Source organism: Apteryx mantelli, chromosome 3 (assembly GCF_036417845.1).
Source record: "Apteryx mantelli isolate bAptMan1 chromosome 3, bAptMan1.hap1, whole genome shotgun sequence".
Taxonomy (NCBI): Eukaryota; Metazoa; Chordata; class Aves; order Apterygiformes; family Apterygidae; genus Apteryx; species Apteryx mantelli.
Window position 1 is genome coordinate 9,153,152 of NC_089980.1, and position 13,203 is coordinate 9,166,354.

General features: G+C 57.3%; 1 protein-coding gene across 1 annotated transcript; it reads right to left on the bottom strand.

Moving 5' to 3' along the window:
• Positions 1-4,435: 4,435 nt before the first annotated feature.
• VSX1 (visual system homeobox 1) lies at positions 4,436-7,805 on the bottom strand. Its single transcript, XM_067294648.1, has 5 exons — positions 7,442-7,805; positions 6,947-7,025; positions 6,560-6,683; positions 5,460-5,640; positions 4,436-4,783 (listed from the first exon to the last, which is right to left on the bottom strand). The coding sequence occupies exons 1-5, from the start codon at positions 7,803-7,805 to the stop codon at positions 4,518-4,520; spliced, it is 1,014 nt and encodes a 337-aa protein (XP_067150749.1). The 3' UTR covers positions 4,436-4,517.
• Between the last annotated feature and the right edge of the window lie 5,398 nt (positions 7,806-13,203).

A 13,203-nucleotide genomic window follows, 5' to 3' on the forward strand; every position in this document is an offset into this window, starting at 1 on the left:
CGCGGCTCCCGCCCAACCATAGAGCGCTGGTGCGGAGCGGCCCCACGCTGCCGGGAACCATAGAGAGGATGCCCGCTGGCGGGTGTCCCTGCCAGGGCCATGTCGGCCCAGGATCGGGGACAGCGGCTCCTGGCGGCCTCTGCCGCGGCCTCTGCGCCCCCCGTGCAAGAGCAGCGCGAGGAACTGCCCCTTACTTCCAGGCGGGGGTGGCCTCGTCTCCCCTCCCCTTGCCTCACGGCCCCGGGGCTTGCTAGGCCTCGCTCTCCGGCTGAGGAGCCGCCGCTGGCCCTGCCGCGGCCCCGAGCCTGCCAGCCTGGGCCGGGCACGGGGCTGGGTGTTGCCACCCGCCCCCAAGCGCCTCCAACTTGCATAGGACTGCAGAAGACAGAAAAGAGGGCAAATGGGCTCCAAAAGGAGAGTCGCGCCTCAGCTGCCTGGCCTTTCGCCAATGTCCTTGCAGCAAAACATGGAATAAGAGCAAAATTGCAAGTGCCCAGAGCAAAACCTGTTACCCTTACCAGTGCTGAGCTGGTGACATCTTACAGGCTAAATGCTTGCAACCGGTTGATAAGTGCTGTTAATGCCGAACTAACTTTCAAAAAGGGGCGGTTTGGAGGAAGTCAGAGTCTCTAATGAATGCCTTTACCCTCTGCCAGCAGCTGGGTTATTCTGGGGAGCTGCTTCTTGTTGCACTGAGTAGCTGCTGGTGATTTGAGGAAATGGATAATAAAAAGCCAAACCCCGCAGGATCCTTTACTCGTGTGTCCAGACACCCCTGCCTGTCACCCTGCAGCTGGGCTGGGATCTGTTGGGTGGAGAAGAAGGGATACGGCTTCCCTTTCCCTGGGCTGGTCACCGTGTGCTGTCGCCGAAGCCCACACGAGGGAGCGCTTACAAAGCCTTCAAACTCACCTCATAACCTCCCAGTCTGCAAATCTGGCCGGCAGCTCTGGAGGATCAGCCGAGAAAAAAATGCTAGTTGCAAATGAATATTACTAAGCTGCTCAGAAATGGCACAAGGCAGATGCTTCTGCAGATGCAGTCCTGCAGCCTTCCCTGTTCTGGAGCCTGACCTAGGCCCCTCACAAGGACGTCTGCAGCGCCGGCTTTGCCACCCCCCCCCCCGAACGCATGCCTGGCAGCCAGCTTCCAATCCTGAAAAAGCCAAGAAACAAGCCAAAATAATCTCATTTTATTCCTTTTCCCCTTTCCTCATCCCTTCGTCCATGACTGGTTTAGCGGATTGCTTAAGTCCCTGGCTAGCGCCGTACATATAGCTCTGTGAGAAGATGTAAATGTGCCAGGGAGGGTTGCAGCCCAGATAAATTAAAGCGAGGTTGTGGAAGTACTTGCTGCACATGTGAGGGCTCTGTGCAGGGGCTCCCTCCTGCAATCACAAAGGCTGAACAGTGACTTCTATGTTAGCAGCTCCTCTTGACAGAGCAATGGCGAAGGGCTCTCCTGCCTGGGAGAATCCAGTTATTGTGGCTGATAACGCAGCCTGTGTGTGGCAAATCCCGCAGGGCCGCGGCCTCCCTCGCAGAGGGAAGGTCATGCCAGTCAGGCCATGGTGCTGTCCCCGAGACAGCTGCCAGGCCTGACGTGAGCAGCCTCAGCACACCAGCAGAGAGCTGAGCAAGCTGCAGCCGTCAGCATGATTCAGGGCTCTTCCGTTGTGACCAGCCCCAGCATGAGACTGCACTGGCAGGAGCCGTGGTTGGGTTTGGCTACCTCTAATCTCAGGATGGATCAAATCTGAAGCGGAGACGAGAATGATGTTTTGCCCTACTCCTATTGCCGCTACAACCACAATGATGTGTGGAGGGCAGCAGGCACTTTCCTGATAGGCCCAGCGCAGGCAGCTAAGAGGCAGCGTCCCTGCCCCAAGGAGTCCCTAGTTGCCCCACCAGCCCCTACTCCACCCTGCCTACAGATCTGGCTGTTGTGGCCACCAGGAGCTTAGCCTTGGGCAGGCCACTGCAGTCACTGTCATCTGCCAGCACCTCCCTTCCTTTGGCCTCCTCAGGGCCCTCATCCTCATCTGTTGACCTGAGCAGTGAAGGCATTTCTTAGCCCCAACATACATGGCTTGACCCCACAGCAACTTCCCACCACACAAAATGTGCAGCAGGCCAGTAGCCCGCCCTGTGAGTCCCCTCTCGCAGCAGGAGGTAAGAGCGGGAAGCCCATCAGGCTGGGCTCGCTCAGTACCAGGACAGTTCTCTGCACCCTCTGCGGGGAAGGGGGCTGTGGCATTTCCCACTGCCGCAGTAACGTTGCGCTCGTGACAGTGACACACTCGCTCTCACATTGCTGCATCCAGAGTGAAGCGAAGAGCCAGGCCATCTGCACATGGGCAGGGCAAAAAAAAAAAAAAAGATACCAGACATCCAGTGCCAGCACGGCACAGCCCAAATAAAGGGTTTGCAAATGCTGCTCAGGCAGGATTAGGCCTCCAATGTGCTAAGTCTCGGCTCTCCCAGAGCGTAATTGCTGCTGCTGCAATAAGCCCTGGCTCATCCTTTCCTGAACCATGCTCCCCACACATCCCAGTCATACAGTTTTCTGCCAGAAAGCTTGTATTTGCCATGTACATGTGTCCCTGTCCAGTGGAAGGGCAGAGAAAGGTAGGAAATCTGCAGGTGCCACTTCTTTTGCTCTGCTGCTCCCACCTAACCTCCCAACTGCTCTTCTCCTCCCGCAGAGCACAAAGTGCATCTGTGCATGTGCAAGGAGCTGCCATCAGGCCCGGCAGCAAAGGCAGGGACAGGTAGCAGCATCGTTACATGGCCATGCACGTACTGAGCTGTATTAGGAACCTTTCCAAATTGGAATTACTCAGATTTTAATAAAACCTTTCTGATCATTTCCCATTACATTTTGGCCAGCACATAAAACTGGAGGTGTTCCAGGATAGCTGTCACAGTGTGCACGTGTGCCAATTCAGCCCAGTAGTAAGGACGAGGACAAGTTGCAGCCAGAATTCACGCAGGCAGTTGGGTGGTCACAGTGCCCTCTGATGGGTCTGAATCACTGGGGATGCTCCTGTGGCTGGGCCCGCATGGCTGCTGCGGGCTGTTCCGCTCTGTGTGTGCTGCCAGGAGGACAGAGGTGCCCCCAGCAATACCTCCCACACTGCATTTGCCCAGCCAGAGGGAGCAGCCTTAAACTCACCCTTAAATTATATAAAGGAGGCTTTTCAACAGCCCTTGGGAGAGGAGAACAACTTTCTCCCAGTCACTTCCCTAGGAATTGGCCAACTGCTGTTTAGGACTGTTTCCTAACCCATCAGCAGTAGTTCAGACCTTTGAAGTGGCACAAATCAGTCGATCACCTTCTGGCACGTGGAGGCCACTGGACTAGGTCTCAACTCTGGGGAGATGTGTGAGGGCTTTGCTTTGCCCCCCCCAGAGCAGCTGTATTGCCCCAGCAGAGCACTTGAGCCCAGTGCAGGCATGAGTTTGGGCAGGATCTGCCCAAAGCTAGCAAGACCCATGATGTGTGCCAAAGTAACGGTGAGGAGGGGAAGAATCAATGCAGAGCATGAAAGCAAAGATACACCACAATTTTATTTATGGATGTGTAATAAATAAGTGATGGACAAAACAGGAAGAGCCACATTCAGAAAAAAAACAAAAACAAAAAACCCAGATCACTAAAGTGCTTTTAGACATAAATAAGACCACCAAGAAATGGCTCTGACATTACACTTTTACAGACACTTACAAAATATTCTCCTATGTCAATTCACAAACTTGTTTAATTGTTCCAGGGTGCTATGGCTTGGTTTTCAAAAAGGTCTGTTCTATTATGCATAGTACAGCAGGTAACATTCAAGCGTGTACAAAATCATTGCATAAATAAAAGTGTCTTTACCCCTTCCCCCAAATATGAGTTAAGGAAGCTACACAGTGTAAATCCAGTGATAAGGCTGCATTGGCAGGCCAAATCCTCGGCAGATATGAACTGACACATCTGTCAGCTTATACCAGCTGGAGGATGGACTCTACCGTGTTTAAAAACCCTGCTGCTCCTTGAGGTGGAAGAGTCGCCCGTTCAAAGCGGAGGGAGTTGCCACATGGGTGTTGTGCAGGGACAGAAGTATTCAGAAAAGGCGCCTGTAAGTTCCTGCACCCTTTGCACCCGTGCGCTTGGGGAGGGAGTGGCTCCCGTTGTGTTGCTGCTCTTCATGCTTCCGGATGGCTGGGGAAGTGTTCACATCCCAGGGGAAAAGGGAAGCTCTTTCCAAGAGACTGTCCGTGCTGCCCAAAACATGGTATTGTTTTCACACTGCTTTTGGCCATGTTTGGACGCCTCTCCCGCCCTCCACCCTGGCTTCATCTTTGCTCTGCTGAGGAGTGAACAGCTGAGAAGTGAGGGGACAGAGGGGGGTTCAGTTTTAGAATGCCCTGAATTCAGATAAAAGTTCAATTATTTGAGGAAAAAAATATATATCAATAAATATTCTTATCTTCACAGGGAGCTGCAAGGCCTGGGCTCCCAGGGCCAGTCCGAGTTCAGTGGTCCCTGTCCTCCTGCTCCACAGGGGAGTCCCCATTGATGCACTGCCTCAGCATGCTCCTCTTCTCATGCTTGGCTGTCCTGGAGAGGTCAATGACCATGTCCTCCGAAACGTTCACAGGGCCAAGTTTATCAGAGCTCCTCTGCGAACTGGCCTGCTTCCCTTTGTAGTCCTCCTCGGTCTGCTCCTCTCGCCAGCCATCTGCCGACTTCTCTTGGCTCTCTGCCTTCCTGCTCACCTCCATGGACTTCTTGTGCATGCCTTGCCGAGGAGAAAGAATAAAGCAGAGGGCTCTGGTTGCTTACGTCTGCCAGGGACTACTCAGCATCATCTCCCAGCCGAGGGAATCGCTCTGCTCTGCCCTCCTACTGCTTCCTACAGTCATATCCAGAGGAAAACTCACACTAACTCCCGCTCTTCCCCAGCCCACATGCCTGCTGCCTGCTCTCTGCAGTCCAAGAGGATGGTTTGCAGCAGAATTGGTCTGTGCCATTCGCTCCCAGGCAGCAGGAAAGACTTGCAGGGAGAGGGGTGCTGCAAAGGGCCCATCCCAGCCTGGATTTCCCCCTGCCACCTCAGTGCAAGGCCATGTTTGAGCATATCAAGTAGCCCTGATAGAGCATTAACATTTTCTTCAGTTTGGTGTGCAATGTGATCGCTTCCCAGACACCCACCGATTCCCATGCTCATTGCTAGCTCAAATGCAGGGGCTTGTTTGATAGTGGTGAAATGGTCCCCTTTGCCCAGCCATTCTTTAAAGGAGCGAGTGAAAGAGCCAAGATACTTCACAGCCTCTTTAAAGCTTGTGGCCGAGGCCCTGCTCTGACCTGGGAAAAAGTGAGTGTGGCCATTCAGAAGAGGTGGTGATTAGCTCGCTTAGCTCCACGGCTGCCCCCATCTGTCCTTGTCCCCCCTGTCACGCCATGCTCCAGCTTACCCAGCAGCCACGGGGCGCACGATCCCACCAGGCCACTCTTGGCAGAGTTGATGATTGACTCGGGCAAAGGGATGGAGTGTCTCACCATAGCCCCGTAGAGGCCATACTCGGCCATCACGCTGCTCCGGCCCCAGCACTTCTCCCTCTTCCGCCACTTGGCTCTTCGGTTCTGAAACCAAACCTTCAGGGGTAACAGCCAGGAGAGCACGGAGGGGTGGGAGAGGGGAGGAGATGGCACCCACGGCCAGGCGTGCAGGGCCCATCGCACATGGAGGAGTGCGTGTCCAGGGCGAAGGGATTGCCGAGCGTGTGCGTGCAGAGGTTTGGGTGTGCAAGTGCGGTATGTGGTTTCAGCAGCGGGAAGGGGGGGGCAGAGCAGTGCGTGAGGAGGGGGATTCGGGGAGGGCACACACGTGGGTGTTAGTAAGAGAGGAGAGGAAGGGGGGGGAAAGGGAGCACACGTTACATGAGGTTGATCACGACATGGGAAGGTGCTCCCAGCCAAAGTCACTAAGAGGGGCCCCTCCGCTCTGCCTGCTCGCAGAGCCCCTGCCAAAAACCACCTACGACTCCAGAACAAGGGGTCCATCAGGCAGGCGCTGAGGCTGACAGAGGGTGCTCATGCTCCTCTCCCCCACCTTCCTGCCATGTGGACACAACCCAACTGCTGCCCAATCTATCCTGTCCTTAACTGAGCCAGTGAGCCGCTCCACAGTGCAAGGGACAGGGGCAGGGCCTAAAATGCCACATGTCCCTCAAAAGATACGGGAGCAAGCTAAGGGGAGGCAGCTTGGCCCAGCAGCTCTCGAACCGCTTGCAGCTCCTGCCGCAGCTGGGTCTCTGGAAGACAGAGCCAAGCCACCTGCGACAAATGGGGCTATCAGGGCCAAAGGAGCGCCGTACCCCTGGTTTTGGGTTTCCATGTGTAGCCTGTCAGTGGGGGGGGGGGGGGGGGGGGTGAGCAGCCCATGCAGGTGCCCCGCAATATCCTGGTGCCACCACGTTCCCACCACCTGCACTCGCTTGCCACACAGCAGACGGGACAGCCAGGTGCCAGCAGCCTCTGCGGGAGGGGAGAGAGGTCCCACACAGCCACCTACCTGTATCCTGTCCTCCGGCAGCTCTGTTTTCACAGCCAGCATCTCCCTGGCATAGACGTCCGGGTAGTGAGCTTCATTGAAAGCCTTCTCCAGCTCCTCCAGCTGGTGAGCTGTGAACACCGTCCTGCAGAAAGGAGAGAGCGTCCTGTCATGCAGTCCAGACCCTTGCGGCAAGTGGCAGAGATAACATCGCCTGGCTGGCTGCCCCCTCCCTGCTAGTCTTTTCTTCCCCCAAAATCTCTGTTCCCCCGCTGCAGCTAATTCCTTTCTGCTTTGCTGCCTTGGGGCCATTTGCCTGCCCCAAACCAGGCGGCAGCAGGACAGGAGGAAGCTGTATGCCGGCGCGAGGAGGTAAAGGACGGCGTCGCTTCCGCTCTCAGGCTCTACCTGTGCCGCCGTTTCTTCCTCTTGATCTGCGAGGTCGACGTCTTCAGCTCGCTCGCGTCCCCGGACAGGCTGTCCTCGTCTGGCAGCATGCGGAGGGGGAAGAAGCGCGCTGGGGGTTGCGGGGGGGGGGAACCAAGCCCCGCTCCAGGGGCGCAGCTTCGGCTGCTCGAGGGCGAGCCGGGCCCGGCGAGGGGGTCCATCCCCGCAGCACGCGGCGGCCCCGGGGGGCCCAGCCAAGGCCGGAGCAACGCTCAGCACGGACCTCGGCCAGGGCCGGACCCGCAGGGGCTCGGGGGGGGGCACCGCTGTCGCCCCGGGGATGCTCCGTGCCGCGGGTGCGAGGCAGCTTGGGGCTGCAGAGCCCGGGGGTCGCCGCACCTTCTGCGTCCCCCCCCCCCGCCTCCCCCCCGAGCGATCCCGGCGCTCTCCCTCACCCGCCCGGGGTGGCCCCGGCGGGGGGCCGCCGCTGCCCGCCCGGCCCCGCGCCCCGGTTACCGGAGAGGTGCTCGCTGCGGCGGCGGGCCGCGGGCGGCGGCGGCGGGCCGCGGGCGGGCAGCAGCGGCAGCGGCGCGGGCAGCAGGCACGGCCCGCCGGGCGCCGCCAAGCCGCACAGCAGCCCCAGCCCCAGCCCCAGCGCCGCGCCGCCCTCGTAGCCGCCGCCGGGGCCGGGACCGGGGCCGCCGGGCGGCGGCTGCAGCTCGGCCTCCAGCCCCAGCAGGTCGGTGATGGCGAAGCCCTTGGCCCGCAGCCCCGCGCCGCCCGGCCGCGCCGCCCGCTCGGGGAGGGCGCTGCGCACCGGCACGGCGATGGGCACCGGCGCCGCCGCGCGGCCCCCCGACGGCTCCGCCCGGCCCGGCATCGCCGCTGCCGCCGCCGCCTGGCCCGGCCCAGCCCAGGCGGGCACCGGCCCCCGCCGCCCCTTTTATCCGCCCGCCACCGGCCCCGGCTCCAATCACACCCCGGGGCCGCCGGAGGGGCGCTCCCAATCCCCGGATTAGCGGCCAGCAGCCCCCCCCCCCCGCCGGTCCCCTCCCCGGGTCCCTTCGGCCGCCTCCCTCGGGCCCCCCGGTCCCCTCCCCCGGCTCCCTCCAGTCCCTCCCCCGGGCTCTCCCCGGGCCCTCCCCCGGGTCCCCGTGCTCCCTCCGGGATCCCCTCCCTGGTCCCCTTTGGCCCCCTCGGTGGAGGGGCCTGGTGCCCACCCTGGTGGCACCCATCCCACCCATTAGCTCCACACCTAGACGGGGCGTCCCGCCTGGCTGCTGCGTTCCCCCCCTCCCAGCACCCTGTGGACAGCGACGGGGCAGGACACCCCTGATCCAGGCTGTCTCACTGCCCCAGCTGCCCCCACCCTGGTCCCGGGGGCCTGGGCTGACATCGGGGCCGTTTGGAGGTGCCTGGCTTCCTTGCTCCTTTTTGCTCCCAGATTCTTGCACCTGGGCTGCAATTTTTTTCCCCCTCTTCCCTTCATCTGTTTATGGAAACGATTTACAACAGGCTTACACGGGCCGCCTGATCCCGGCCTTCCTGCTGCCCGGTCAGATTAAACGAGGGTCCTTCTGATAAAGATAATTACAAGGGGACTCCGCATTAACTTTGCATTATTAAAGAAAGACCCAAATCTCCCCTTGCAAGCTGTTCCCGGGATTAGCAAAACAATAACTTTCATTTAGGATAATTGCCGTGGCCGGTGCTGGGGGCTTGGGGCGGGGAGGGGGGGGGGATCGCTTGGGGCAATCGTGGTCTGCACCGAGAAAGGCAAACAGGTGCTGGGGGGGGGGGTGTCGCACCCCCAAAAGCCACCAGGCAATTCGGGGGGGGCCTCGCACACTCGAGATGTGGAGATGCTTGGGGCACGCTGCACCTGGGGCTGCCCCAGCATGGGGGGGAGGTGGGGGGACAGAGCACCCCGGGGTCCCCTTGGGCCCCTTCGCTTTTCCCGAGTGTTTTTGCCGCAGCGGTGCTGGAATTGGAGACTTTCACTGCTAGCCAGGGAGGATCTGCCGCAGTAATTAGAAGCCCTAATCCGGTCACCACCCACAACAAATTTCCTGCCTGAGCAGATATTAGTGGATAAAACCCTAATTTTTGACGTTGCCCCAGAATCAGCTTGATTTCAGCAGCTTGCGTTAAGACTGAGCTGTTGGGAGAGATGATGAAGCCTTAAATATGCATATGGCCTAGTCATTTGGAAAGTTTGGGGATAAAGCGTACATAATTGCTCCTAATCAGTTTATGAAACATAAAAGCTCAAACCCGAGAGAAAGCCGATAGATGCAGGAATGGAAATAGCGGTTAAATCTGCCCCGCGCTGGCGAGCTGGCCTGGATATGGCGGCATTGCCCAGGCCTGGGGGAGGCCATTGGGGACTGAGGATGCTCCAGCCCCTGGGACAAAGCTCTGGGACCGGGACTGGGACAAGGACCGGGATGGGATATATGTGCTGCGACCCACCAGCTTCCCCAGCCATGATGGAGATGGGCATCTCCACCGGTCTTTTGGACAATAAATCAGTTAAAGGATATCTTGATATATGCTCATCAGATAGGATTATCTGGGATTAGACTAATCAGTAAATGTTCCTCTGCTCATTATTTTCCAGGGAAGATTTTCCGCTGATTCTCCGACGCCGAAAGATTATTAATCGCTTAAAGAGCAGAATATCAAACATCAGCCCCTGCTCTAATTTCTCCAGGGTCCCTCCCGCCGCGGGCAGGGTGCATGTGTGTGCCCGGTCTGGGACCCTCCACGAGGGCTACCAGCGAAGGCTGTGCTCGCCCTGGCCTGGGCGCGCATCTACTCCAGGGGGAGGGTGCCTCCGCGGACCCACGCTCTGCTCCCCGCTGGGCTTCATGGGACCAGGGGGCACAGTGAGGCGGGACAGTCCCCAAGGCATCCCCCCTCCCCGTCCACGGAAAGAGCGGATGTGCCTGCTCCTCAGCAGCTCCAGCACAAAGTCAGACAGCCCGCCGGGCCCAGCAGCACCCTGGGGAGGTTTTGGAGGCCGCGGTCTTTGCAGGGATGTAAACCTTAGGGGCAACCTCAGGCTCGCCTTGGGGCCACCTTCAGTAGGTATGAGGATGGGGAATGAGTGAGAAGGTATTGCAGGGCCTGGTTTAGGGGATTAGTAATGGGATAAGGCAGCTTTCACCTCCCAGACCCTGCTTTAGATATGAATCAGGTCAATCATAAAGGAAAGTCGGCACCATCTGACAGTTCCCGGCAGCTCTGGGTGGAAGACGCTCCCAGCGCTCCAGACCGGATGGAGAGGCAACCCCCTCGGGAAGGCCGGCTCCTGCTGCGTGCCTGTCTGGGGGAGCCGGTCAATGCGGCGGGGCTCTTCCCCTCGGCCCCCACACTGCGCATCTGCATGCACGTGTGGCTTTTCTTCCCCCTCCTCCGTGGGCTGCTGGGAGCCCAGGGAAATGTCAGCTGTTGGGCAAACGCTGTCTTGTGGCACACAAAGAAAAAGGAACTGCGAAATAACCTGCTGCTAGGAGGCAGCAAAGAGGGGCGAATTGCTACGAGCACTTACGTATTTCACGTGACCAAATGCCCCGTCTCCGAGAGCTACAGGTGGGTTTCCTCCCCGCGGGGAGGCGAAGCCAGGCACGGGGCATTTCTCAGGCTGCAGCCAGGACCGACGTCTCTGCTCCCAAGGCTGCTTGCGCTGCGGAAAGCAGTTCATTTCCTGCTTGCCTTTACACCGGCGAAGCAAAGTGCTCACAGCAACGTGCACGACCACGTCTGGCCACATGCACCAGCAGCTCTCATTGGGCACCAGAGAGGGGGGTCCCCTTCCCATGTCCCTGCTCCATGTGCCCCAGAGACATCCTTGCTAATTCCTCCACACAGATTTCTTCCTTAAGACATATGCCTTTGATTAAAAAACAGAAGAGCAGTCATGGTTTAAGCGGAGTTTAAGAGCAAACCGTGCGTGGAGGCACAGGGCTCGCACATCTGGAGTGCCGCAGATTTAATCAAACTGCCGGCAAGTGCCATGCGCGGACAGCTGTCACAGTAGCCTGGGGCTGTTCTCCTAATTAATTCCTAGCCAAGCGCAGGGCAAGCAGATGACCATCGGGGTGCTCCACTTCCAGCCACGGTGGGAGGCAGCGTGTGGGCAGTGAGCGGTGCGCTGGGGACCTCAGCTCTCATGGACTGCCCATGAGACGCCCCCAGCGGCACCTAGCCTGGGGCTCAGCCCCATCACGCTGCCGTGGGGTGCCCCACAGTGCAAATGCACCGTCATTTTGTCTCCCTTGGGAAGCAGCCAAGGCCGCAGAGACACAGCCGCCATAGCTGTGATCTCTCGCTGCTCCTTTTAGGGACTTTGGCAGGTGCTTCTCGCTTCCTCTCCACTTTGCTGTTGTTTTCTGGTCCCAGTTCCCCATGCATCTCACATCCCCGTGGACGCCCCCCTTCCAGCCTTGATTCCCCTTGGTGCTCAATTACAGCTTGTTAAAGGTGATTGAAATGACTGCGGGAGCTGGTTCTACACGGGCGCTTGGGGGTCCCGAACACACGGCACAGTGAGGCTGGGAATATCCGACTGTGAGCAGCCCCACACTAGCTGACTGACTGTCCACTCCAATTAGCCCCACAATAGCAGAATAGCAGCTATTATTCCCTTGCCCTATGCTTGTCCGATTACTTTACCATCTTATTTTTCGATCATTCCTCCAAAATGTGCTAATTAAATGGGAATTATCAAGTCAATTAATGAAACTCTCATTCAAGCTGAAAAGAAAAGAAAACATAAGCAGAAGACCTGCAGCGGGGAGGCTCCCAAGCACACACAATAGCTGCCACGTTCATTAAGTCAGCATCTCCCAAAAGAGAGGTATACATTGTCCCACTCTGGTACAGGCCAGGGAGATGAAATTTCCTGAGTGAGGAAGTCAAATTTCTATTTTTTTCTTTTAATGTAAAAAAAAAAGAGCATTTCATCACCTTCTCAGGGCTCTTCTACATGTGGGAGACCAGAAATTGCCTTGGAAGACTTGATCCAAGGACGATGAAACCAGCGGAAAGATTTTTACTGACCTCAGCAAGTTTTGAACTGAACTAAAGTTCTTACTTTCCTCCCAGCCTGGAAGATTTTAAGCCAGTTTCTTCATTTAGACTATCAGCCTTTAATTAGATAATGGCATGAACTTAAGATAAATCAAACCCCAGCAAAGTCCTTTGAAATATCTCAACTGACAGCAATGGTTTTCACATTTGCCGTCTAGAAGGGGAGGCTTAGGGGACCTTGGAGCCCTTTAGCCCAAACAATGTCCATGGTGGTAACTGCTCTGGGGTCGATGGGAAACAGGCAGGGGGAAGGAAAACACATGCAGGGAAGCTACTTGCCCATGGCCAGCCAGCAGGACAGCAGCAGAGCTGGGAGCCGAGTCTTGCCGCACCCTAGTAACATCTCCGTGGGAGTAAGGAAAGGCAGATTTAGTTTATTCTGACCCCAAAGGGGAGGAAAGTCCAGCTCAGAGCCGGGCAAAGGTGTTGCCAAGCCCTTTGCGTTTCCGAGTCAGCTGAGCCATGCCTAATCGTAGGCACTGTGCTGTGAGACCTGACAGAATTGCTTCTCTATATTCTCTTCTTCTAATTGCTTTAATTAATCTCCAAGTTTGCTATCTGAGTGCCGTGCCATATGGTATTGATTTTCCAGCTCTATATAACAGCCCCGGCCATGAAAGAAGCTAACCTAATTACCGAGGGGGACACCACGCATGTGGGCGCCTACTCCCACTCTTCCCTCTAATGCCGCTTTTCTACATCAGCTCCCCTGAATGCAAACAGGTGCTGAAACTCAGAGGCTGAGGACACGAATCCCTGCTCGTAGGGATGAAATCAGAGGGCTTGCTCCCAACCCTGTCACCAGCCCGGGCTTGCAATGCCAGATTTAAGGACTGTATTCCCAGGGTGTTACACAGAGCCCACCAGGCATGGCGCAAGCAGCACCACCTTTACTGAAATGCTCCTGTCCCAAAGAAACCAGCCGAAGAACCTAGAGAAATAACAGAGAAATAACATCAGATTTATTCCCCCTACACAACTGCTTCTTCTCCGACTTGTCCCTGAGCTCACAAAGCTTCTTAGGGGAGAGTCTGGCCCTACACAGCTTGCCCATCAGCCTTGCATTGCCCTGTGACGCTGCAGTAGCCTGCGCACAGAGCTAAATGCGCACACGAGGCTTTGCGGGACGGGGACATAACTGGGTGCTAGGATTTTAAAAGCTACATGTTCCCTCAGGCTTGTTT

Bases quoted from the DNA above. Each gene is read 5' to 3' on its own strand.
- VSX1 (XM_067294648.1), bottom strand. From the start codon at position 7,805: ATGCCGGGCCGGGCGGAGCCGTCGGGGGGCCGCGCGGCGGCGCCGGTG. The intron at 7,026-7,441 runs GTAACCGGGGCG...GCATGCTGCCAG, and splicing joins CCGCAGCGAGCACCTCTCCG to ACGAGGACAGCCTGTCCGGG. The intron at 5,641-6,559 runs GTAGGTGGCTGT...TTACCCCTGAAG, and splicing joins TGCCGGAGGACAGGATACAG to GTTTGGTTTCAGAACCGAAG.